Here is a 27,622-nt window from a genome sequence, read left to right on the forward strand (position 1 = left end):
CTAGACCGTATGCTAAAACTCTTCAATCCCATAAATATTTTTAAAACTCAATGTTAAATAAACCTCTTTGATAACAAGTCAGTTAAGAAAATTTTTAAAAAGTACTTTTTACGTATCATTTTGCCATGTTTGACAACTACTGATTGTGGAAAACTAATTTTAGAACAATATTGTTTAGGAAAATGTGATTAAAAAATAGAAAAAAATTTAAAATTTACGTGAAGAATATTTTATTGTATTTTATTGTATAAATGTGTGATTAAAAATGAATATATAAAAAATGGAATTTGCAAATAATGGCTTTCAAATTGGGTCGCCACTTCTAGTTGGATCTCTTTCAATAAATTTCATACATATTGGGTCAATTATTTAATTTTCGATTCTAGAGGGGCAAACGGCAAGAAAACCCTTCAATGAAAGGCGTCGGGTGACCCACGCTGAGCCAATCGACTCGCATATATAAACGCACCCGACTCCGCGTCAAATCCCTACGCTCTCGACTCTTTGCACTGTGATCTTTTTATCTGAAAGATTGATAATTCATCGTTCATCAGTTGCGAAAACCCTAGTTTGATAATTTCAATTCACCGAAACCCTTTAAAAAAAGATCTTTTACAATGATTCCATTCTCATCTGCTGTTTCCAGTCAGATTCGATTTCTACTTCAGAGCTTGAACGACTCCAACACAGATTCAGTTTTTTTAGAGCTCTGTCAGGTAAGCAAATGGATATGCACGGGCCGACATCTCTCTTTGCGTATCTATTTATATGTTTTTTCTAGCGTGTTTGTATGGGTAATTTGATTTTTGAACGGGTTGATTTTTATTTTATTTTTTTTCAATTGAGAGATGACTGGAAAACCACCCTCATATTTTGTTTCTGAAGATTTTGTCTGCTGTTACCTAGATTTTGCCTGATTTCTCGTTTTTTAACTTATATCTGTCTAACTGTAATTTTATCAGTGTTTATTGGGAGGATATACTTGATATCTGATGGAAACTCTTTTAAAAATGCTAGAAAGACTGGAATTTAATTGTATTTCTGCTATTTGAGTAGTTTTCAGAGAGAAGAGAAAATATTTTTGGGAGGATATACTTGATATTGGATGAAAACCTTTTTTTTTTAAAAATGCTAGAAAGACTGGACCTTGATTGTATTTGGGAGATTTGAATAGTTTTTAGAGGAAAGAAAATAATTGTTAACTGCCCAAATTATGGATCTGGATCTAAGGTATGCGAATAAAATAAATATAGAAATTACCGTCTTTAGAATTTAATATAATAGATAAGCTATCCGTCGTGTTGGAAAATTGGAAGGAGGACAGCTAATGACAACGAGAGCCCTATACGTCGGAACTTGTGTTTCCTGTTTCCTTTGTATTGGGAGGAGAAGCCATATTGCTCATTTTCCTGAAAGTATCTGTTGATGACATCATTGTTTCTGCATTTATTCTTCTCTTGGTTTTGGATGTTATGCTGTTATTATCTGTAGGCGTGAATTGGAGTGCCGACAAGTGGAATTGAAAATTTTAAGGGAGTGTCATTTGAACTGTCAAAGTGGCAGTTATTAGCTTATTTATATTTAAAACTGGGTATTTTAGGAAAGTCAACCATGTTTAATACAAATCTAGTGAATTTTTAGGAAAATCCTTAAACTGCTTTCTATGTGGACTCATCCGTTGAGTTCATGCTGCCACATTTAGCTATTACAAGTCCTCTTAAGTTTCCATATCCAAATATGGTCTAAGTTTAGATAAACTGCAACTTATAGTGGATCTGCTTTTTGGGCAGAATCATGTTAATCTTCTAGCTCAAAAGAGGTGCTTATTTTTTCTTATCAGATCAGGCCATTGAATCTTGTGCACCACATGTTATTTGTTTTTTTGGGTGAATAACAGATTACTTAACCTTTTTTTGTTTTTAAAATTTAAGCCTATGATTTGATTGGACCAAAGTAGGTTTGAGTGAGAGCTCATTCGAATTCTAAGTTTGACGAGATCTAGTTTTTACCAATTAAAATTTGCATTGGTTTATCATTTTTTGGTCGAACTCGGGAGATTTATGCTAAGTTGTTAGGAGTTCTGTGTGGGTGATGGAATAATGAGGATTGCCGTGCTTTGTTTGTGTTGGTTTAATTATTTCTCTTTCAGATGCTGTCTAGTAGATTTCTTATGCGTACGCACAAACTGCCTTTTCATACAGTTTGCAGTGGGCATATATTGGGAGGGTAGGTTACTGGACATAGTCCGACATACCATGCATCCTACCAATTTCTCCTTGGTTCCAGATTTTGGAAATAGTGCCCGTGGAACCTGAACTAGATGCTAGCTGTCAAGATAGGGCTAGTTTAGGGGGCATACTCTAATTTGGTGTAAAAAATTAAGGGATTTTAAAAAAAAAAATAAAATTCAAACTTCAAATTTAATGGTTTAAAAATAGGATTATATCTATTTGTAGAATGTCAAGCACAACTGAAAATACAAAAGAAGCAAATCTGAAGCAACTTCATAATTCTAGTGGAATATTACTAATTTTGCTCCCAAACGAATGTGAAAAATAAATATGGAGGTTCAGTTGGTTTGACCTTGTATCTGACCAGTTGGTTCCTGAATCATAACCTGTAATAGGTCGATTATGACTTTTGCAACATGTGCCAGTTCTTTTGAAACTTAAACCCAACTAGGCCCAACCTCACGAGTCCCATTCCAAACTAGGTTCTCTGTTCACCCTTTGTAGTGAGCCACTAGATCAAGACAGATATTTTGTTCCTTACCTTAAAGAGTGCAAGTTGTGTTTACTTATCCAATTCATGGTTTTGAACTACTTGAACAGGACTCTTTTAGTTCTCTCTTATGTGGTGCCTTTTGTGGGCATTTTGATATAGAGAAAGATGATGACGATCCGAGCACTCGAAAATTCCGTCCGCTGCAAGGAGTTTGAATAGGCAATGAATTTTATAGGACATACAGAAACATTCAACATTTTATAGAACTTCACTGATTGCCCATATATTAATAGTTTTTAACTATTTTATGTGCACGTGTTGTGCCCAAGGTGGTGCCTTATACTGTTGTATAAGGATGTGCTTAGTCCTGAACTAGAAATGGGTCTCTTGGTTTGCGCTTGTGCTAATTGTGCATGTTACTGAATTCATGGATCTAGTTATGTATGTCTGTCCTGGGGCTAAGTACAGGCATTCTCTAAACCCTCTTAAGAATGGGCCAATAATTGCATTGAATCCGTTTAAGAAATAGAGGAGCTTTTAAGGTGGAGTTATGTCACTGAGGGCTGTGAATATATGCACACATTTCTTTGATGATTGAAAAGAGCTCAACATGTAGATGATGCCTTCCCATTCTGGGTGCTCGAGAATAGCTTTATGCGCATGGCTAAAACTTTAGATCAGTAGATGAAGGCTGTCCACATAAGTGTGTTGCAGTTTTCTAAGGTTCCAAGTTTGGTCTTCTTGGTGATTATGGCTGGAAAAAAAGTAGCTTATAAGGTGGGGAAGAGATGTATTGTGATAACAATATTGTGCCCTTTTTTCAACCATTTCAGTTCATTATGGTAATTTCGTTATTGATGTTTGCTCGGTTTGTGGCGTCATGTTTCATGTAACAGTATGCTGCATATGGAATGGAGGGAAGCATATTGGTGCTCCAAACTTGTTTGGATCACCTGAATATTTATGGGAACTTGAAGAATATGCAGCTGCATCCAGTATATGCTTCAATTTTTAAGCACGTGTTGGATAAACCGAATTTCAGTACTGTTTTCTGTGGGTCACTGAGGACTGCAGCAGTAAATGAAGAATTTCTGCAGAATCTATCTGATGCATTACACTTGTCAGCGTGCGAGAAAATTGGAGTTGGTCTTGCTTTATCAGATTCGGAAAACCTTGATATCAGAATGTGCGGTAAGTTCTTTCTTTCTGACCATGATGTAGGATGTGTCAAAAATTGGACAGCAGAATTGAAATAAGATGATGAATCTCTAATACTTTTGTGCCTTTTATTAGAATCTGTGCTCTTTATGCTGTTCATCTCATGTTTTGCATTTGCTGATTTGCAGGAAAGAACTTTTGCATGGGTCAGATTGCGGAGTTGTGTGCCAATCCAGTGGCCTGGGATTCCACTGATTTAATTCAGCACATTCTAGTGTTTCTTAATCGATCTGAAAGCCTTTCCAAGCATGTAGATTCATTTGTACAAATGTTATCTCTATTCCAATTGAGTGAGGAGACCCAATTCATTTTAGCTCCATTTCTTTCCAGTGAACTACGGGAAGCCAACTTCTTCAGGTACCTCTTTGTGACAGGCGCTAATTCAAAAATTTCTTGAAATTGATTTTGATTCACTTGTTTTCTATTTTTTGCTTGTTTTAACTTCAGGCACTTAGATTTGGTCAATGAAGGCAGTGCAGATGATTTTGATGCTATTTTAGCAGAAATGGAAAAGGAAATCAGCGTGGCTGATATGATGAAGGAATTAGGTTATGGCTGCACCGTGGATTTATCACAGTGCAAAGAAATGTTCTCTCTTTTCTTGCCACTCACTGAAGTCAAAATTGCAAGGATACTTGGTACAATTGCCCAGACCTATGAGGGTCTTGATGACAGTCAAACTGCATTCACAACATTCCGCTCAGCTCTTGGTAGCAATAATGTTTCTGATCTGCCATTTCTGAACTCTTGGAACGTAGATATCCTGGTTGATTCGATCAAGCAACTCGTGAGTTCCCTAGATATATCTTCAAGCTTAATTTGCATTGTATTTCACATCATTGTGTCAATCCCTCTGTATCATTGATTAGCTTTATTTCGAGGTACTCAAATTTGATTGTCAACAGATACCCTGAATTTCTGTTCTTTCTTTTGTTTCAATACTTTAACTACAGGCTCCTGGAACCAACTGGATAAATGTCATGGAGAGCCTGGACCACGAGGGCTTTTATATTCCTAATGAAGCATCATTTTCGTTTTTTATGTCCTTCTATAGACATGCATGTCAGGTATGCCTCAAAGGTTGACTTCTTTTTCATTCCTGTTAGGCATGTTGATACGAAAGCGGTTTTAAAGTTCCTTATTGAGTCTGGATCATGGTACCTGCTTTTCAGGATCCCTTTCCTCTCCATGCTGTTTGTGGCTCTGTTTGGAAGAATGTTGAGGGTCAACTCTCTTTTCTGAAATACGCTGTTGCAGTGCCTCCTGAAGTATTTACATTTGCTCATTCCGAAAGGCAACTGGTAAGATTTTATTAGAATCAAGTTATTGTTATTGTCTTCATATCACCCTATACTAGAGAGAGAGAGAGAGAGAGAGAGAGAGAGAGAGAGAGAGAGAGAGTGTGTGTGTGTGTGTGTGTATTAAAGCAGTTCCATGGGTAAGACGTTCTGGGAGTCAACTGTTATGATTATTACTTGCGCAGGCCATTGCTGATGCTGCGATCAGTCACAAGTTCCAGTCTAGACATACAAATCATGCCTGGTTATGTCGTGACCTGCTGGAGGTGTTGTGTCAGCTAGCTGAAAGGGGTCATGCAAGTTCTGTGCGAGCTATACTGAAAGACCCTCTTGATAATTGTCCGGAATTCTTGCTTCTTGGGATGGCCCATGTGAATGTACTGATTTTGGAGACCAATTGTGTTAACTATTTTGCTTTTCCATGTAGTTGCTCAATGAATACCTTTGTTACTTGAATTGCAGACTGCATATAATCTCCTCCAACACGAAGTGTCTTCTGCTGTTTTCCACCTGCTACTTGGACATGCTTTGGGAAACAGTTTAATACTTCACCTGTGGCATGTCAACCCTCACATGTTGTTGCGAGGATTTACTGATGCTATGAACTCTGATCCTGACAATTTAACTAGAGTATTGAATGCCTGCCAGGAATTGAAGGTTTTTAACTTCATAGCAAGCTTAAATATATCATAAAATATTCTGTTACAAATCAAATACAGAATCTCATGCAGTTCTTTTAAGGAATTAGTTTCAGCATTTACTGAAAGGCACAGTATGTGCCACATGATTGATCTCTGCACAAATCTAAGCACTCTGAACTGAACTTCTAGTAGATGGATGAAGTCTTTTTATGGTTCTTCTGAGGTTGGGATATTTTGATATGCTTAATTGTTATTTGTCAAATTGAGCACAGTTCTACATTTGATCGTCAGTGTGTTAAATTTTGATAACAGTTATTCTTGTACTGATTGCAATGTACCTGCCTGGAAGGCCTTTTTTTAGTACCTCCTGCATTACATTTATATGCATTATGCTGCTGTATTAAGCTTTTACATGCAGCAGTATATTCACTGTCTTTCTTGTTTCTAGAAAGGTGGTAGTAGATATTTTATATTATGTTTGTATTTGTTCTAAGATATACACTGAAGGTCTATGACCTTGAATACGTTATGCCCCCCTTCCTCCACTCCCTAAAACACTAAAAAGAAAAAGTATTCAGTTTTTTGCTTGCACCATCCTTTTTGGTAAATAATTCATGATGTTTCTGTTGTTGATTCAGATGCTAACTCCAGTATTGGATATGATACCTTCTTATTTTGCTGTTCGACTGGCTGCCCTTGCTTCTAGTAAAGAACTCATAGATCTCGAGAAGTGGTTGGGCACTAATTTAAGTACATATAGAGATGCTTTTTATGAGGTAAACTGATACTCTATCTTCATCCCTTCTTGCTCCACATTTTCCTCACCCCTGGAATAAGGAAAAGAAAATCACAGCCATAAATTATATTTAAATTTTAGTTAAGTGTGCCTTAGCTTTTTTATGTGTCCAATGGTGGTTGCCTTGTACTAATTGTTCACTTAGCCGTGCTCTTAATTGATGAAATGCTGAAGATATGACAAAACTCGTAGTAACTAGTCTTAATGCTTTCAGGAGTGCCTCAAGTTCCTAAAGGAGGTAGTGGTCGGATCTCAGGAAGTTTCTATTAACCGTTTTCATTCCCCTGGTTCTCTTATGAATATTTATTTGGAAGCTTGTTCCACCCTCATAAAGGTTTTTCCTGACACTTGCATATTTTCTTAAATTGGATGATTGTTGTCTTTAAATGATTGGGCTTAAACCTTTGGAATCTTTTGTCTGCAGGTCCTTAAGTCTCATTCTGGCATTATTTCCTCTAGTCACTTGTCTGAGGAATTGGAAAAATTGCATGCAAGTTATCTGCATGCTACTGAAAAACTTAAAAATGGCGGGGTCGCTGACTCAGCAACTTCTGATGGTGATGCCGACGATATTGAGATAGAAGCAAACTCATACTTCCATCAATTGTTTTCTGGTCAGCTGACAATTGAAGCGATGATTCAAATGCTTGCTCGCTTCAAAGAATCTTCAGAGAAGAGGTAATTTTCTTCCTCAATTTTTCTTTAGTGTGTATAACTTATACAAGCTACTCCTTGCTGTAACATATTCCTGCTTGGGGATCAATGAGCCCGTATCGTATGATATGTCCATTGAGAAATATGCCTATTGCATTAAATCAAGTATCTGTTCTATGGATTTTATTTTATTCCATGGTTTTCCATCTCAAATCATGCCTGTCTTTCAATATCTGATTAAATTCATCCCGCATGCTATTCATTCTACTTAGCATGGAATCTAGTCATCATGGATAGAACTTTGAGACCGAAACAAAGGGATTTGACTGGTTTTAGATTTTTTAGTACATGATGAAGAAACCCTTAAATATCAGTAGCTATAAACTTAAAATGATGAAATGCACTTTGAGTAGCATGTATTTGTGTCTTTTGCATGCTGTTAAGGTTTCAGGTTATTTACTGTCGATATTAAAGCAGTTTGCACATTTGACAGGCAACAATTGATTTTTGAGTGCATGATCGGTAATCTATTTGAGGAGTACAAATTCTTCTCTAAGTACCCTGAAAGGCAGCTCAAAATTGCTGCATTTCTTTTTGGTGAGCTCGTATTTTCCATTATGTAACATTTGACCCAATTTCATTTATTGAAAAGTTATTATTTTTTTTTCCCAAACGTTTTAGTATTCTTTTTGCGGGTACCATTCAGTAAAACATTTAATAAGCTGCACTATATGAATGTAATTCACATCTAATCCTCATTCCAGTTTTACTGGTTTAGCATCATATGCAAATCCATATTTTTCCTTGTTGGATTTGGCCCCATTACCGTGCTTAAAACTAACTCCTAGGGATCCCAATCATGGTTTGATGTTCTTCAACTGTTTATTTTTGCCTTGGATGAGTTACTTCTGTTCATTTCTTTTGGATGATCTTTTAATGGTTGAAGAAGCCTGGGTAACTGGAACCCAAATCAAAAACAGATCTGGGTTCATTTTTGACATTGGTCAATGGCACTTTTAGGAGGACATATTTTGTTCCCTGCGATGAATTAATATTTTGATTAATTTTTACAATTTATCTATTAGAATTTGTTGCCTAACTAGCATTAGGTTTTCATGTTGCAAATTTGATACTAATTTTATTCAACACTTGGTGATTCAGTGTGTAGTTTTGAGATTTCAGTTTTATGATTTTTATCAACTTCCCTATAACTGCTTTCCTGAAGATTATCAGGCTTCTGTTAAATAGAAGGTTTATTTATTTATTTATTTTTGGGGTGGGGTGGGGGGCAATGATCTGAAAAGTATTCAGGAAGTATTCCCTTAAATTAGTCATCATATTGTTCACCAGGCATTTAGTGCCTCTGGGAAATTGTGCTGCTCATTGTATCAGGATTCATCTTCTGTTATGGTGCTTTTGATAATTTTAGTGGGCTAATAGTTAACAGCTAGATGGCTCTTAACTTGGTAAGTGCCCCCAAGAAAACCTGTGACATTTATACTTGGAAGGCACGGAATTCTGGATCCATTGAACTTGGTTTTTAGTACTGATTTGTACTATTATAAAGATTTTCTTGGGTGTAATAAAAATGCTTTGTATTTGCATGAATAAAGCAAAACCTATCATGGTTCAATTGGCATTTACTCTATAAGCACGATCATAATTGCTCTAACTGCTTATTAACATGACTTGAGGACATTAGTTGGACTCAAGAGGTGTAGGCACTGGGCAGCATGACAGCTTCCTCAATTCTCATTCCCTCTTAAACTTATTTCACACGGCTGTCCATATTTTTGTTTATTAATTACCTAAGTTTTTTAGACAAATTAAATCTAACATGTCCAGGGAGAAGGTGATTGCCGTAGTTGATTTTGGTTTTCTGCCAGGCTGTCATACCAACTTAGGATGTTATTTGAGTATCAATTTGTTATTAGTCCAGGTGAAAATTAGTGATTTTGTGAGATACCCAATTTGGTTGAAATATCTTTATTTGGTATGCAATTTTAATGTTCATGATTCGATATAATGGAATTAATTTGGCTCCACATGTTGCTTTGCTGCCTGTAAATTCAGCCAGTTTGCTCTTTTAGCTTGTTATGGGCTTTGATATGTATTGTTTATTAAATATCTCTATTCAGGTAGTTGGATCTGTAAATGGAAGATTTTGATTTTGAAATAAAAATATTTTAATTTACTGATGTCGTGATTATTACTTCTATTTCTAGGGTCGCTCATTAAGCATCAACTTGTAACTCATCTAACACTTGGTATTGCTTTGCGAGCTGTTCTGGATGGATTGCGAAAACCTGCGGATTCAAAAGTTTGTCCTTTTTCCCTTGTGATGTTTTTACTTTTCATATTGTTGTTTCTTTTTAACTTTGTCCAATGGTTTTACTACATACAGATGTTTGTCTTTGGCACCAAGGCTCTGGAACAATTTGTTGACCGCCTGGTAGAGTGGCCACAATATTGCAACCATATCTTACAAATATCTCATTTGCGTGGTACTCACGCAGAACTTGTTGCATTCATTGAGCGGACGCTTGCCAGGATTTCATCCGCACATGGAGAACAAGATGTTGGGCCCAGTGCCACTGCTGATCAGCATCATGGAATCCAAGCTTCTGGGACAAACGTGGAGGTATATGTTTATGTTTATTGAAGTCTGGCGAAGTGTTGCATTATTTCTTTGTTTTCTTACAGAATTAATATAACTTTTCTGCAAACAACGAGTGAGATTCTATCTTGATTTAGCCTTGCTCAGTCAATCTACTGCAAGATGATTCCTTTTTCACCAGAGGTTGACTTTCACCAGTCTAGATTTTATTTACTACTGGGAAATTGAACATTTTGTTAGACTTCAGACTCTGTGTCTTGCACCTTAAATACCAGTCAATTCCATTTCCCCTCTGAGAATATATTGTGGTTGAGCATTTTACAGTTTTGTTTTAAATGGGATAATAAAGTGCTTTGTTTTAACTTTTGTTTTTTCTAATAATTGATTCTTAAGGGTCTGCTGAAATTGCTCTATGCATGTGTCAGGACTGCCATATTATCACCATAACTATCTTTACTGGAATAACATTTGCCTTTTGGCTTTTCTTGCACGGTCATTACTTCCTCTCAGACAACTGAGACTATTATGTTTCAGACTTCTTTATACTATGGTTGCAGTTGTTTTTATTTTTTATTTTTGCTGCTCTATATTTTTTTATTAGTTTTACTATTCTGTAGATATTGATTGAGCCAAACATTTGATCTTGTGAGATCAATGTCCCTATTTCCTTCGAGAATTTTATGATTCATTTTTGAATTTGCTGGTTTTTGTTCGTTTAGTTGGGTTCTGCTTGGGGTTAACTCTATGGTCATTTGTTGTCATCTTGTTGTTGAACATTTGTTCTCTTCAGTTCATTGAAATACTAAGGAAAAGCATCTGTCTAAGTTTCGAAGGCACTCATAATATTTGCACTAGTACTACCATATATATGCTTGAGCAAACAGCAGGTAGACCATATTCCTTTTCTCGTTCGCGCAGTTTCCATTTTTAGTAACCTAGCTATAAAACTTAGTTCTGGCATCAGACAGACAGCATAAGACAGTCTACAGATGTGAGAGCCCAGGTGATGCCGCTTATAGTGAAGAGTTTTATATCATAGCTTGTTAATATATAGCACAAACAGATATTTTTTCTCGACTGCATTGTGATGTAATATTTGGATTTGTATTTTAAATGGCGAAGATCTAATGGCTAAGATTCAAGGAATTCATTTCTTATAGTTTGATTAGTATACCAGATTCTTTCTTGCTTGGCATCTTTAGGAATTCCTTTACGCATTCTGCGATCATATTTCTGACCCGTCATATGTGATGTCAATGTTTCCTGAAGAAAGCTGTGATATGGTTTGTTTTATATTTTCCTGATAGTAGAGTTGGTTAAACTAAACAGAAACACCAAGTATTTGCCAATTTCAGAGGAGAAAATTGATTCCTTCCATATGCATGTCTACAAAATGTTACAAGCGTGGACTCCATTGTCTCTAATGAAATATATTTTGTTTAACACTGTCAAGTTTATTGGATTCAGTTCTAATATGATTTTTGTGTGGCTTAAAGTTAGACTCCCTTCTCATTTTCAGATGCTGGGCTCATCTTTTTCACTAAGTGGACCTGGTGGTAGCTCACAGACGGGATTACAAGTCTCTTCTCCAATACTACTATCACAAAGACAGCTAAATTCTTTAGATGAGAGAAAGGTCCCTATAACATTGCCTAATTATAAGAAGCCAGTTTCAACCACTGCAGGGCATTCTGCTACTCTTCCTGCAAGTGATGTGTCTATCACTCAGAAGGCTAGTGCTAAAAAATCTTCTAAGTATAGTTCTACGGATTTGATAAATTAGTAAACTGGATTTATTGTCAAAACCTGGATTTTCCAACAAAACTGATCTACTGAAACCTTGATCATGACCTAGTGCTTTAATATACTCATAAAAGATAAGTGGATATAGGAAGTTATCTATCTAGATGTTCTAGTATGGGTTTGATGTCTTTCAATGCACACCTGTCCTAGTTTTTCAACTGACCTCTTTAATGCTACAATGCAGTCACAGAATCTGGCGAATGCTTCGTCAGCGCAGTCTTCTGGTGTTGGTCGTTCATCCCGAGCTACCTCAGCAAGTATTTTTTTCTCACTTCCTAGCATATATGTCTATTTTTTGCACTTTGTGTATATGAATGTGTACTTTCTCTAGTATCATTTCCCTTCGGCTTAGATGACTTACTCTCAAAATTGAAACATTTCTGTGACAGGATTTGGCTCTGCTCTAAATATTGAGACGCTTGTTGCTGCTGCAGAGAGAAGAGAAACACCCATAGAGGTACTTTCTCAGTCTCTGACCTCAGTTGTTGCCAATGGCATGTTATTTGGGCTCATTATAGCTTGCTTATAGCTACTTGTAGACAGAACACAGTTGGATTTTTTGTCATACCATTATGCCACTTCTAGTTGAAGGATTCCAATATATTATAATACCAGAAAACTAGCCATTATTCCAATAAATTTGGGTTTGGCTGGATGAATCTTTTCTGCCAGTGTTTATGATCCATTGCTGCACATGCTCTATAATTCATCGCCTAATCTAGTGTGAGATCCAATACAAACAAATCTTTCCCATCCTCATTGCGCCATGTTACCTCTCTCTTCTCTCAAACTTATTTTACTCAGATCCCATTGGTCTTATAAACTCTTGCTTCCTTAGGTCTCAGCAACACACGATTCAACCATCTAAGTCATCCTTCCTTTAATATATCCACAATTGTTGCCCGCTTATTTGCATAATGAATATTAAAAAAGAAAGTAGTATAAAGATGGTGCCACTATTGTCATTTCGAAGCAGAATGATCAACACTTATCTCCTTTTGTTTTGAGACTGTTTTGACACTAGTCAAACTGAACATGTGACTAGTTGATAACGTATCTGTGGTACATGTTTTTAACAATGGAAGCATAGTAACAGTTATATTGTGCCTTTTGGTTTCTTCTAAACCATATACAAATTCCTGCTTTTTGTCATATATGCATGCTTTATGCTCTAGAACATAGCTTACGATGCACTGACCTCTGCCATGTGTGAGGTTGTCTCTGGTTTCTGACCTGCTTTTGGTACAAGGAACCAAGACATTTGAGGATTTAGCTTCCTCTTTTCTTTTGGCTTGAATAAATCTCTGTTCAAATTTAAATAGCATTCCTATATAATTTTTTAACTGCTTTGTTGTTTTTGGGTGGGAAATTTGTTTATTATCTTGTGGATTCCTTCTAATATATTGCTCCACATGCACCACATATTTCTGATAATAATTAGCAAATAGAAAAAGAACTCATCACAAGAGTATAAATGTTAGAAGAAATAATTTGAATGAATGTGTTTGTCCTCTCTTTAATAGCTTACGCTTTGAGATGAGGTAGTCCAAGACAGTAGCAGAGCATGCAAGGGTTTTGTAGTCAGCCTCAGAGCTACTTATTTATGAAAATTCTGCACGTTTTAGCCCTTTGATGCAAAAATGAATCCGGTTTACACAAGGGGCGTGTTGAAGGCATAATTTAAGTAAATAATTTTGCCCCTTCTCTAATAGTTTATACTTTTATGTGAGGTGGTTTGACAATAATGAGGTAGGTTGTCTCGAGTTTGATATACTCCCTGGACTTGTCTGTGGTAACATTGCATGAAAATGACATGATCAGATAGGGCAGTTGTTTCTTTTCAATCACTTGTCTCTAAATTCAACTTCTAGTATTTCATTCATTAGGATACCGTCATTTATTGGTTCAAAATTATTTCTACAGTTTTATTTTTCGGGTTTGGATTGAGGTAGGTGGTTTTGGACCATCCACATGTTTGTGCTGTCTTTTTTATAGGTCCTTCAACTTAGTGCAGTATATATAACAGAAATGTCCGTGTGCCACTTGATAATGACATGTTGCGAGATCTGCTATGTATGTGGCATTTCTTTTGAAGGAAGAGTTGAAAACTAGGCATTTCATTCATTGAAATCTACCGAATTTTAAAGTATCGCTTGTGGACAAGCATTGGGACTGCAATATGGCATGTTAATAATGAATCTATGGAATTTCACTAGAGTTCAAGAGATGCATGGTCTTTATTGGTCTGAAATTTTTACTTTTTTACCATAGCAAATGCAACCTAATGTTCTATTGGTACGTGATGCTTATTATATGCCATTTCTGCTTGTTTGCTTTTCAAATTAATGTTTTGAGTCTACTATTCTCAATAATCAACTTTGATAGATGTTCATCTTACTCTACATGATTTCTACCCCTGATTTGGGTACGTGGTGCTTATTATATGCCATTTCTGCTTGTTTGCTTTTCAAATTAATGTTTTGAGTCTACTATTCTCAATAATCAACTTTGGTAGATGTTCCTCTTACTCTACATGATTTCTACCCCTGATTTGTGCAGCATAGTTTGTCCTCCTGCTGTGGATGAATATTTGACAGTGTTTTATGTCATTTGAACAGGCTCCTGCATCAGAAATTCAGGATAAGATATCATTTATTATTAATAACTTATCTGCCACAAATTTTGAAGCTAAAGCAAAAGAATTAACTGACATCTTGAAAGAGCAATACTATCCCTGGTTTGCCCAGTATATGGTGATGAAAAGGTGAGAATTTTCCATTAAAATTTCGGAGGAATTACTGCTAGCAAAAATACAGAAAATTGCTCTAGATTTCCTTTCACAAACAATTTGTCGCCTGATTTTTTTCTCCTGACCCTAACAAAAAAAATGCCATGGATGGAAAAGTAAAGAACAATAAAAATAACACACTGAATAGAGAACAACTATTGTCATTTTTTTATTCTTTATTCCCTTATTGACAGAGCAAGCATTGAGCCAAATTTTCACGACTTGTACTTGAAGTTCCTTGATAAAGTAAATATGAAGCCTTTGAACAAAGAGATTGTTCAAGCCACTTACGAGAACTGCAAGGTTTGTGGGCCCATAAACTATTTTATTCTCTCCAATGGCAGAGCTATAATTGGTATTGGTGTTCACATTTGGTGATCATGCATTCTTTCAGGTTCTCTTAGGATCAGAGCTTATAAAATCAAGTTCAGAAGAACGTTCATTGCTGAAAAATTTAGGAAGCTGGCTTGGGAGGATAACAATTGGCAAAAATCAAGTTCTAAGAGCACGGGAGATAGATCCCAAATCTCTGATTATAGAGGTTTTCCTTTTTTCTTCTATGTACCTATCCAGTCAATGCAGTGTCTGTGGGGATCCTCTTCTCTGGGATGTTGTTATAATGTTGTATACAACCTGTTATGTTGTGAAGTGGATGATTCATGGTACATGATATTTGGTATTTTTTGCAGGCTTATGAAAAAGGATTAATGATCGCTGTTATTCCTTTTACCTCCAAGGTATGTTTGTTCTGTGGTTGATGTGAAGCTTGTCATAGGACTACTGCATATTTGTTTTTATGCTGTATACTTGCTTCAGGTTCTGGATTCATGTTCAAACAGTCTTGCATATCAACCTCCTAACCCTTGGACCATGGGTATTCTTGGATTACTCACTGAGATTTATGCAATGCCTAATTTAAAAATGAACCTCAAGTTTGACATTGAGGTATGTATATGTATATCATCTATTTTTATTTTGCTTATGGGATGACTGCCTAAATATACGATTTCTTGTTCATTTGTGAAATTGCTCTGCATTTCAGGTCTTGTTTAAGAACCTTGGCGTAGATTTAAAGGATGTAACCCCAACTTCACTTCTCAAGGACAGAGTTCGCGAGGTTGAAGGGAATCCTGATTTTTCCAACAAAGATATTGGAGCTTCCCAGCCACAGATGGTTAATGAGGTCAAATCTGGAACAATATCTACTCAAAATCAAGTTGAGTTACCCCTCGATGTTGCCAGTCCTCTTCATCCTACTGGCCATTCACGTGTATTATCTCAGGTTTGTGGTGCTTCAGTGGTACTTTTTATCTAGTCCATCATAATCTTTTTTAGGTAATTGAAGTTGACTTTGTTGTGGATTCAGTATGCTGCTCCTCTCCACCTATCATCTGGCACATTGCCAGATGAAGAGAAGCTGGCTTTAGGTTTATCCGATCAGCTTCCCTCTGCTCAAAATCTTCTCCAAGGTCAAACACAGTTATCAGTTAATCAGGTATGGTTATGGTTATATTTGTTGGTGTTTCCTTGGTGTAGTTTGTGGTAATCATTGACTAGTCGCAACGAGGTTTTCCATGTTTGCAGCTTCCTGTTCCAGCATCTAATATTGAGCAGCAAGTCATTGTCAATCCGAAGCTTCATGCTTTAGGTTTACACTTGCATTTCCAGAGGTCTGAATCAGTTATTGGAAATGTTGTATTTTACTTTATACACCAACTAATAATCCATTATTTCATGCATTTTGCTTTCTGTTTGCCGCAGTGTACTTCCAATTGCAATGGATAGAGCTATCAAAGAAATAGTGTCGAGTATTGTGCAGCGTAGTGTTTCTATAGCAACTCAGACAACAAAGGAACTTGTTTTGAAGGTTTCCTTATTACAATTTGTTTCACATCACGAGCACTATTATTGTCGCCAAATGTATACCACTATAAAAAAATTTCACCAATATTAATTTTCTTCTTTTTGGAACATTCAATGATAGGACTATGCCATGGAGCCAGATGAGACTCTTATACGTAATGCAGCACACTTAATGGTTGCAAGGTTGGCTGGGAGTCTAGCTCATGTGACATGCAAGGTAGAGATAGATTTGTTATTTGTTGTACTGCTACTCTCTGTGATCAGACTTATTCATGATATGCTGAAATGATCCTAGTATTCATCATTCTTCATTACTTAGTCTTCCATGTGGATTTTTGCTTGCTGTTAGGAACCGTTGCGTAGCTCAATATCAAGCCAGCTCAGGAGTACACTTCAGGGTTCTAGTCTATCAAGTGAACTCCTTGAAGCTGTTCAAATTGTGACCAATGACAATCTTGACCTTGGCTGTGCACTGATTGAACAAGCTGCAACAGAGAAGGTTAGATCTCTAGCAATCCTTTGGTATGTGGTAGATGACTGCAACCATGAATTCTGTGCTTCATCTGAAGCTGATCTTGTGACAAGTGGCATAGTGAAGAGGAACGCTAATTTACTCGCCAAAAGGAAACTAAGGCATCATGAAAAGAGGAACACTGATTACTAGCCAAAATGAAATAAAGTGTAAAAAATGCGATCAAATTTAATATGACACAAACAAGCATATAGTTGCCACTTTATAGCATATGCTTTTGTCCATTTGAAACTTGATTTTTATTTCACCTTCAACCATGATTTTGTCTTGCTATAAAAGATTTTTATTTTCTACATCTGAAGCTGAGAGAGGATAAATTGTTGTCATTTTTGCTATTTTATTTTAACAAAAAGACTCCATTATTGTCCCAGAATTTCTTGAAATGAAGATGAAATTGTGGTGAGTCTTCTGAGATATTGTGGCTAATTTGTTCCTTCTTACCTTTTCTGTGGCATTGTAATTCTGTTTTCAGGCGATTCAAACAATTGATGGAGAGATAGCCCAGCAGCTTTCTATAAGGAGGAAGCATAGAGAGAGTGTTGGGCCTACATTTTTTGATGCTAACCTGTATGCGCAAGGTCACATGGGTGTGCTACCAGAGGATCTTCGTCCTAAGCCAGGTCGCCTATCACAATCTCAGCAGCGAGTATATGAGGTAAATGAAAGTGTGCCTTCTGGAGACGTCATTTTACGTCCATGTTAGTTTCCTTTATATCGCACTGTATTTTCCCCTTTTTTCCAGGATTTTGTTCGGTTGCCATGGCAGAATCGGTCAACCCATAGCACAAATGCTGTGCCTGTTGGTCCTTCCATTTCATCTGGCAGTAGTGGCATGTCCCGGCAATTTGCTTCGGCATCTGTCCAAATAAACCCGGGCGTGTATTCATCTGGCCTTGTTGGCACTGGAATTAGTGCTATACCCCAGAATTTAGAGATTGGCTCTGAGGAGATGGATAATAGTTCGACTCAACTTCCTAGGTTTAGATTTTTACTGTTCTCTTACATACCTTCATGATATTTCTAACCAAAGAAGTAACTTATTCCTCCGCCGTCTTTGGTTAATATTTCAGTTTTTCTACAACTCATATTGCAACCGCTGATGGCCTTAGCCCTCAAAGTCTTGAAAATGATACTGTTGCTTCATATGCTTCAGTCTCAACTACTGAACTGCACATTGATCCCCCCATCTCTGCTAAAGTAAGTAAAATTCTGAATGAAAAATTTTAGGCTGTGGATGTCTACTTATTATAGTTAATAAGATATTCCATTTGCTGCAGGAATCTGGAAGTGGACCCCAGACTCCAAATCCTACTTTGGCTTCTGATCGCGCTGGAAGTAATGTCTTAGAGCCATTGTTGACCACAGGCGATGCATTGGATAAGTATCAGACTATTTCAGAGAAGGTTGTGTAACTATTTTTTCTTCTTTTAATACATATCTTGTGATGTAGGACTGATGGCTTTGTCATGTTGAAAAAGTGAAAACTGCTTTCCAACTAGTGTAAAGACAAACTATTTATCTGTTCTGCTTGGACTGTCTGATAAAGTTTATCTCCAAAATTAATTGCAGCTTGAAAATCTTTTGACCGGTGATGCTATGGAAGCAGAAATCCAGGTAATAATTGTTTTATTTCAGTATGTCAATTGTGATTTTGCCTCTTGACATATCTGTTGCACAATGTTACAAACTTACAATCCAGGTAATAATTGTTTTATTTCAGTACGTTGATTGTGATTTTTCCTCGACATATCTGTTGCACAATATTAAAATCACATCATTTTTGCATTTATGCTGGAGATTATCATATTATCAAATCTATTATCTTGCAGGGGGTTATAGCTGAATTTCCGGCAGTCATCCTCAGATGCATAAGCCGAGATGAGGCTGCCTTGGCTGTGGCTCAAAAGGTGATTTTACAGCATCTTATTGGATTGTTCTTTCCAAAATCACTATCTGAATTTGGATTTTTATCCTGCTGCAGGCTTTCAAAGGCTTGTATGAAAATGCTTCTAACAATGCTCATGTCAGTGCTTACCTTGCAATCCTGGCTGCCATTCGTGATGTTAGTAAGCTTGTTGTCAAGGAGCTAACGAGTTGGGTATGTCCCAGCGACTTTGCTGCTTCTGAGTGTGTTAAATTCCTTATTTTAGCCTTTTACGTACAATAGAAATGAGAAAATGACTCTTAAGCTAAAACGTTCAGAGGTTAATTTTTTCTTTTCTTCATAATTCTGAAACTGAGATGAAAACAAAGACATTAACATGTGTTGCTACTTATTTCTTTGGCAATCTGTTACGGAAAGTTTTTTGGTTATGAAAAGAGTTAACCTGATTTTTTATTGATATATTGCCAACCCAAATGCTTCAATCAGAAGTTGATGCAGGAAAGTCTAATTCATGTTTGTTATCTGTCTTGTTCTTTGTTTTCTGCTTATTTGGGTATCATGCTGTTTTGGAATACTTAATGAAAGAAAGTTATTTCATTAGTTTTATTTTTGTTTGACAGGTGATATACTCTGATGAGGACCGGAAGTTCAATAAAGATATTACTATTGGTCTTATTCACAGTGAATTATTAAACCTTGCTGAGTATAATGTCCACATGGCAAAGCTTCTTGATGCAGGAAGGAATAGTATGTATCATAGATACTGATTCAATAGTGATGTAATAAAGAAACTAATACAACTCATTCTGTATACAACGTGCAGAGGCTGCCATGGAATTTGTGATTTCTCTTATTGAAACATTGGTTGTCAATGATTCTAAAGTCATATCAGAACTACACAATCTTGTTGATGCTCTGGCTAAGGCATGATCTTGCTCAATTTTGTTTCTTGCACATTCATTTGTTTGTTTCACATGGATTTAATTGTTTTCATGTTTTCAGATTGCCTCAAGGCCTGGATCTCCTGAATCATTACAACAGTTGGTTGAGATTGCTAAGAATCCCTCTGGTAATTCTGCTGCTATATCCGGTGTCATTGGAACAGAGGAAAATATCAGATCATCTAAAGACAAAAAGGTATTTAAAGGGTCTCTTTTTTAGTACATTTTTTTGTGTTTCACAGTTAGGTATAAACAAAGTTCCGAAGGCTTAAAATTTTCAGTTTATTGTGTTGGAACAGGCTATTGGGCTTTCTGGAGTGAACAGGGACGACCACACTTCAATGGAGTTGGTGGATCCAGATCCTACTGGTTTTCAGGAGCAGGTCACCTTCTTAGTTTTATACATTATATGAATCCATTCATAAGGAGATTTGTAGTTGTATGATATTGATTATTTTTTACAATTTTGTATGTTTATATGTTTATAGAAACATGGTGTGATTAGTTTCCAGCCAAGGCCATGGCGGATATTTATTTAGACGGTGTAATCAATCTGATGGTTTTGCATCTTGTGTTACCATTATCATGGTTATGGTTATACTGGGTCGGGTGTTTTCTTGGTCCTTGCTGAACTGAATAAAAAGATAGGATTATCGGTGGTTCTCTCATATTGTGTTTCTGGCAGCAGTGGTGATGCCTGGTGGTGGTGTTAATTGTTCTATTGTATTTGTGAGCACAATGAATCTGGAAATTCAGTTAGTGTAGAGGCTGTGATTGCTGTGCTTTTAGGATTTTGGTAGTGGGAAGCATAATGGTTTAAAGATTCCATGGGTGATGGTGATGTCTTGTGGTGGACTTGCCTGATGGAGAGGAGGGATGGGAATGAAGAAAATGGTCCTGATTCCCTAGCTAAAATGATTTTTTAGAAGTTTGTTTTAGTGAGGTTGTTTGGTAAGTACGCAGTTTATGCGTCTCAAGAAGTATCTATTAATATCAAGCAGGGAGGTGAGGTGGGGTTGGGAGGGGGGATGAGTTTTGTTTTTCTACATTAGTTTCAAAATTTAAGGCAAGGATATACAGCATGTTTTAATTGACTTTAAGAAGCATATTCACAAGAGTGACGTAGATTAGATTATAGCAATACTAATATGTAGATTAAAAGTAAATTGGCCTGATGTGGTTGCAAAGGATTGAATTTGTTAATTCTATGAATATAGTAGTTGATCAAAAGGAGTGCATGATAGATTGTATGTTTTATACGGTCAAGATTGAGATAATGTTTTCTTGAGTCACGATTTCGAATCAAATGTCTTTGCCTGCCTATCCTTCGGTATTGCCCTTGTACTCCATTATCTTATTTATTCTTGTTTCTCTTTTGCTGTACACTGGGATAGGCATCTCAGGCTTCAAATTGGCCGGAGACTTGGGCATTCTTAATAGTAGTTTCAAATGTTTCCTTTGAATCTGCCATTCATGTAGGTTTCTGTATTGTTTGCGGAATGGTACCAAATATGTGAACTTCCGGGAACAAATGATGCCGCATGTGCTCGTTACATCATACAGTTATTCCAGAGAGGCCTGCTCAAAGGGGATGATATGTCAGATCGCTTTTTCCGTCGGCTCATGGTGAAGCTCCTCCCATTTTATCATTTAGTATTAGTATGGCTAATATGTATGGCTTTTCTAGACTTCAATTCACCGTGCTTCTATTTCAGGAACTGTCAGTGTCACATTGCTTATCCTCGGAGGTGATAAATTCTGGTCCTTCTCAGTTGCATCAGGGACAACCTCTATCTTTCCTTGCTATTGACATCTTTGCCAAATTAGTCTTCTCAATACTGAAGGTAGAAATCATAATTTTGGAATAATAATTTTGGTTTTCCTTTTCTTAAGTGCCTGAAGTTAATATTGGTAACTTTTCTCCAACTCAATTCTCATTGTCCCAACTTTTCCTTCTGTTCTTTTTATATTGTCTGACGTCACAATTCTCTTTATCTCGACTTCTCTTTCTGCAAATTTTCCAGTTTTCTCCTGATCAAGGATCTAGCAAACTCTCTCTTCTGCCTAAGGTATTATCCCCCACCTGAATGATTTGAGAATTTATGTTGCTGCTCTGTGCATTTCAATACATTCCATGAATGGATTTTTACAGGTTCTTGCAGTGGCCGTGAAATTTATTCAGAAAGATGCTGAAGAGAAGAGGACATCCTTTAATCCAAGACCCTATTTTAGGTTGTTTGTTAACTGGCTGCTGGATCTGTGTTCCTTGGACCCTGTTGTTGATGGAGCAAATTTTCTGGTAAGCTGCATGTCAGCATTCAGTTTATTCTTCTGATCATGAATTAACTTCTATTCTAACTTGTTCTTTTAGGTTTTGACTGTTATAGCAAATACCTTCCATGCTCTTCAACCTCTCAAAGTTCCAGGATTCAGGTCAGTTTCTTGTCCATCACTAGGATTTCAAGCTAAACTGTTATCATTTTCTCTGTGTAAACTTCTATGTGTTTCCGTTTATAGCAGGTTCCTTCAGTTTTCTGGACCTTTTTTTATTAAGTGCATGTTCAGTTGTTCACAAGTTCAAAATGTATGTTTTTCTTCATTGTATGCTATAATGATATGGGATCTACTCTTCCATGATTAAAGAAAATGATAAAAATTGCTTATGCATTAGAGTGACATGATTCCACAAGAACAGGTTAAAAAGGCAGAGTTATGTCGAATTATAGCCTGATTGGTTGCAAAAGAATCTGAGTGGACCTTCAAATCAATGTAGTGGTGGGTCGGAGTGACTACTAGGATTTGCTTAGCTACCACAAGGGCCTAGTCTTCTGAGAATAAGGCTTAGGCTTGTGTATTAGAACATATTAAAATTGTTTCTGTACAGTTTTGACTTGTGATGAAAATTATGTTCAGACAACTAAAATAGAGCACCTAACCTTGTTCATTTACGATGCCAATATTCAGTAGGCTAATTTTGATGATTGTTCCTGGTAGGTTCGCTATTGCCTTCTTTGTTAGGAGGGATGTAAAAGTGTGTACTTCACATAATTATTGTTGTTGTTCTTTACTTTACTATAGCACCTGAGCTTGTTTGTTTTACCGTGCAATAGTCAGCAGCTATTTTTTCATAATAATTTTTAGTAGTTTCACCAACTTACCTTCTTTCTTAGAAGCATATAGAAGTCGTGGTTCACCATGACTTATAAAAAAAGTTGTAGTTCACCGTGATTATTATTGTTGTTATGTTGCTCACTTTGGAATTTGCCTGTTCATTAATTCATTTGGTTACCGACGATGTGAATTGTTTTCAGCTTTGCATGGCTAGAGTTGGTTAGTCATAGAAGCTTTATGCCAAAATTACTCACAACAAACGCGCAGAAGGGGTGGCCTTACTTTCAGCGATTGTTAGTAGATCTGTTTCAGTTCATGGAGCCATTTCTGAGGAATGCTGAACTGGGTGAACCGGTGTGCCTCTTTATATGAATAAGCTTATCGTTTATTTAATCATTATTATTCCATGCAGATGATGATGCATTCAATTTTTTCAATTAAATTTTGGCGGTATTTAGGTCCATTTTCTTTACAAAGGCACACTCAGGGTGTTGTTGGTGCTACTCCATGATTTTCCAGAGTTTCTATGTGATTATCATTTCAGCTTCTGTGATGTGATCCCCCCAAGCTGCATACAGATGCGAAATATAATCCTCAGTGCATTTCCTCGTAATATGAGGCTACCAGATCCTTCTACTCCCAACTTAAAGGTGTCTACCTAATCTTAAATTCCTATCAATATGCTTAGCCATAAAAAATAATACTGACACATTGTCTTGTGTTTCTATTTTTAGATTGATCTGCTGACAGAGATAAGTCAATCGCCACGTATTCTTGCAGACGTTGATGCAGCTCTTAGAGCAAAGCAGATGAAGAATGATGTTGATGAGTATCTAAAGGTAAACTTGAATGGAAAATGAAACAAATTTTTTTGGAGGAAATGGGTAAAATAAGGGAGTATACCCACCCGCGTGTGCTTGCAAGTGCACACATGTTTGCTTGTGTGTGTTGAGGGCGGGGGTGGGTGTGGTTCTTGAAGTAGCGAAGTTCTTTACTTTGTCATTTCATGCTCTTGTAATACAAGTATTTCTCGTGTCAATTTATGCTACAGACTAGGCAACAAGGGTCCTCATTTCTTACTGAATTGAAGCAGAAGCTGCTACTGTCTCCAACCGATGCAGCACGTGCTGGGACCCATTACAATGTCCCTCTAATCAACTCCCTTGTACTTTATGTTGGGATGCAGGTATGCCCAATATTTACCACTTCTGGACAACTGAGCATGTCTGTGAAGTGTTTTTAGTTGATTTAAATTATAACTAGATAGATGAGCGTGTAGTACTTGTGGGTACCTCGGAATGTGTTGGATAAAAAGTGACTTGAGAGTTTACAAGCAGTTTATAAACATGAGCCAAACACAGGCTAATATAATCAAGGAGGGCAATTTTTTCCTTTCCCTTTAATTTATTTCTACTCTTCTTTTATCTGCTTCACAACATATTTTAGTTTCTGAATGTCTTTCATAAATTTTCTGTAGGCTATTCAGCAGCTCCAGGCTAGAGCACCCCCTCATTCACAATCCATGACTAGTATGACCATGTTCTTGGTCAGTGCTGCTTTGGAAATTTTCCAGACTTTGATAGCGGATTTGGACACCGAGGGTTGTTATTTATTCCTAAATGCGGTTGCTAACCAATTACGTTATCCAAACAACCACACACATTACTTCTCTTTCATCCTTCTCTACCTGTTTGCTGAATCAAACCAGGTGTGTACAGTCTTTCATTTCAGTTCACTAGGTTGTATACGAATGTTACCCTTCACTTATTTTTATTTTTATTTTAAAATAAATATCGCATTCGAGTGATTTGAGAAAATTTATCAAAGAAAACAATATGAATTTGATTTCTGATTGATAACCCTGAATCCTCCTCAGTCATTTCCCACAATTATCTTCTCTGACTGTTAAGGATATTTAGACTTATACGCGAACAAAATTTTAGCTTATTTTTCTTCATTAATAGTGGCAAATACTAAATCCTCACCAAACGGGCAAAAAATGTGGAGTGTGGATTTAACTGTTTTCCAATTTGAGCAGGAAATGATCCAGGAGCAAATCACTAGAGTACTGTTGGAGCGACTTATCGTTAATAGGCCTCATCCCTGGGGTCTTTTAATTACTTTTATCGAGCTTATTAAGGTAATTTATGCTAATCTATTTCTCGAGATGGAAGTCTTTGAAACTGCAAATTGCTTTATTTTTCACACATTTCGGTTCATGAAACAGAATCCCAGGTATAACTTTTGGAGCCGATCTTTCACAAGGTGTGCACCGGAGATTGAGAAACTCTTCGAATCAGTGTCAAGATCCTGCGGTGGCCCAAAACCTGTGGATGATGGTGTAGGATCTGGTGGAATACCAGATAATATGCACTAAACTAAGATGGTTCGTACATTTTGCTTTTGTTACATGTTTATAGTCGAATGTTGTTACTGCAGATGAGCATCTCTGTGTGTACTTAATTATTATCAGATTTAACTTTTGCACCATCATGTGGCTGGTCGATAAATATAATCTGTGGTGTTTTTTGTTTTGTTTTGTTTTATGTATTTTTTTGGTGAAAACTAAATGAAAGACTCTCATTTTAAGTGCAAATTACATTATACCTGTTTTTGTCTTGAAATTCCAACAATATCGATAACCATGATCACGGAGAACCAGTTAAAAAAACTTCTATTTTTTTATTTTTCAAATAATGAAGAAATATTTAAATGATGAAGTGAGTTCGTTTAATTTTTTAGAAAATATATAATGCATAAGCATCGACCCATCAGTTCGACCACTAACTTGGTAACCGACGACTTGGCTGGTTCAATGCTCAACTGGAATTAATATCTACGGTATCAACTGTTGTAGAGACTAATTACTACAATTAAGAGGATGATAATTAGGGAATCCGGTAAAAGGGCTTAGGACAGTAGCGAAACATTCACTTAAAAAGTAATTTGCACACTTGAAACCTGCAAATTTGGTAATTGAAACAAATTTAATTCCTAAAACTATCTTGCTGTTTAAATATGATAAATGTGCATTGTTCCAAGACGAACTTTCAAAAAATTATCCGAACGTGTTAAAGGCAACTTTTTCCTCTGAAAGTAGATTTGAATTTTTAAAAATTGTGGTAACTGGACGCTAAACATGGCAAGATGAGAAATGGAGATAACTCTTAGCCCCTGTTTAGTTTTGCTAAAAACAATTTTTTAGTAAATTTTGATAAAAATTGATGAAATATGTGAATGAAAAAGTTTATTGAAATGAACTCGAGGACTAAATGGGGCTTATAATCGGCAAAGAGGTTCTCAAGTCTGGTACGCGATAAATGAACAACTCCACTCTTATCATATGATTGTCATGAAAATTTGGATAAAGAAAATCAGAGCATACGCTAAATCAAAATACAATTCAAAAGGTTTGGACATTAAACATTGTCAGAGATACATATGATTGAATAATTTCCCATCACATTATTCCAAACCTAGGTATCTGTTAACAACAAGCGTTCCAAAATCTATCAAAAAAATATTCCCATCAAAAGCATGCTAAGGAAATAATATATGTTCTATTTGTCACCAACATCGAAATCTCAATCTTAAGCCTCTCTACGAACAAAGTAGAGCTTACCCATGACATGTAGAATAGCAACAAAAGCTATGAAACCAATGCTCATAACGAGCACAACATTGGGAGAAATCTTAAGTCCAGGAGCATCATCGGTGTAGAACTGGAGCATGGTCCCACTTGCCCCACCAGCAGCTCCACCACTAGTGGTTCTCCTCCGACGCATGCTAGCAGCTGCTGCAGCAGCAGTTCCTCTCTGGGGACCTCCACCTAAAGCCATTTCTGCCAACCATTTCAATCTTTAGAACCGGATTTTTAAAATAATATGTTGCAGATACAAGTGTTTGTGCGCACATAGGCATGTTTCCATAAGTGATTGCAACCTCACCGATGGATAGAATACAACAGCATACTTAGGTTAAGAAGTAAACATAGGAGATAAATGCAAGGAATCAAGATTGTCAGTGCCTTTGTTCAAATCTCCAAGATTGGTTACTTAGGTTAAGTAGTAAACATAGAAGATATATGCAAGGAATCAAGATTGTCAATGCCTTGTTCAAATCTCCAAGATTGGTCTTCAGCTACTTGAGACCTTAAGCCCATGTTTGATCTCCATTATCAAAAAACTCATTTTCCCACAAATTCATTTTCAACCACACATTTCCCCATAAAATATTTTTGCATGCAAACCCAAATATTTTCACTTTTTAACCACACATTCTCCAAAAAAATAACTATTACAAAACTCATTTTAACAAAAATGGGGTTCAAACACATACAAATTGGGGAAAAAAGTATATACACACATACAACAGATTTCTAACAAATCAGCTCAAAAACAGGACAAAACATCCCCCTCTATTATACACTGTGAAGCCAGAATAGCAATCACTATACTTGTGGTCTTTTGATGAATTTATGTTTCTTCATTATGTTGCACAAGATTAATAGCCAATTAATTTTCTTTTCAAGATGTCAAGTTGCCACCGATAGAGGTATCCACGCCCTGTCTCTGCTCACTCCATTATGTGGGAATGAATGTGTCAATACAGAGCTGGTTTTTATATAAAAACTGAAAAGACCAGAAACAAATAAAATGAAACTAAAAGTTTATAATTTAATAATTATTAGTCAATTACTATCCTTCTGATAATTTGAACAATAACCTGATCTAAATTCAAAAGCTTCAGTA

General features: G+C 36.4%; 2 protein-coding genes across 2 annotated transcripts; one reads left to right on the forward strand and one right to left on the reverse strand.

Moving 5' to 3' along the window:
* The first annotated feature begins 478 nt into the window (after positions 1-478).
* Positions 479-25,475, forward strand: LOC111409878 (CCR4-NOT transcription complex subunit 1-like). The gene is made up of 51 exons (XM_023039969.1): positions 479-716; positions 3,621-3,915; positions 4,071-4,299; positions 4,390-4,729; positions 4,896-5,009; positions 5,115-5,243; positions 5,426-5,617; positions 5,703-5,897; positions 6,520-6,657; positions 6,892-7,011; positions 7,102-7,355; positions 7,825-7,928; positions 9,557-9,651; positions 9,736-9,972; positions 11,468-11,680; positions 11,936-12,008; positions 12,141-12,208; positions 14,370-14,515; positions 14,734-14,842; positions 14,934-15,080; positions 15,229-15,276; positions 15,356-15,484; positions 15,582-15,821; positions 15,906-16,034; positions 16,124-16,209; positions 16,301-16,406; positions 16,524-16,619; positions 16,752-16,901; positions 17,407-17,589; positions 17,677-17,912; positions 18,005-18,131; positions 18,212-18,337; positions 18,504-18,548; positions 18,764-18,841; positions 18,916-19,032; positions 19,440-19,566; positions 19,643-19,743; positions 19,822-19,956; positions 20,060-20,143; positions 21,240-21,386; positions 21,476-21,604; positions 21,785-21,829; positions 21,913-22,059; positions 22,132-22,193; positions 23,072-23,225; positions 23,330-23,521; positions 23,606-23,710; positions 23,923-24,057; positions 24,349-24,579; positions 24,910-25,011; positions 25,099-25,475. Exons 1-51 carry the CDS (start codon positions 618-620, stop codon positions 25,246-25,248), a joined length of 7,239 nt encoding a protein of 2,412 aa, XP_022895737.1. The 5' UTR covers positions 479-617; the 3' UTR covers positions 25,249-25,475.
* A 778-nt stretch (positions 25,476-26,253) lies between these two features.
* Positions 26,254-26,712, reverse strand: LOC111409879 (protein transport protein Sec61 subunit beta-like). The gene has a single exon (XM_023039970.1). It carries the CDS (start codon positions 26,708-26,710, stop codon positions 26,462-26,464), a length of 249 nt encoding a protein of 82 aa, XP_022895738.1. The 5' UTR covers positions 26,711-26,712; the 3' UTR covers positions 26,254-26,461.
* Positions 26,713-27,622: the final 910 nt, after the last annotated feature.

This window comes from Olea europaea, chromosome 15, assembly GCF_002742605.1.
Source record: "Olea europaea var. sylvestris chromosome 15, O_europaea_v1, whole genome shotgun sequence".
Lineage (NCBI taxonomy): Eukaryota > Viridiplantae > Streptophyta > Magnoliopsida > Lamiales > Oleaceae > Olea > Olea europaea.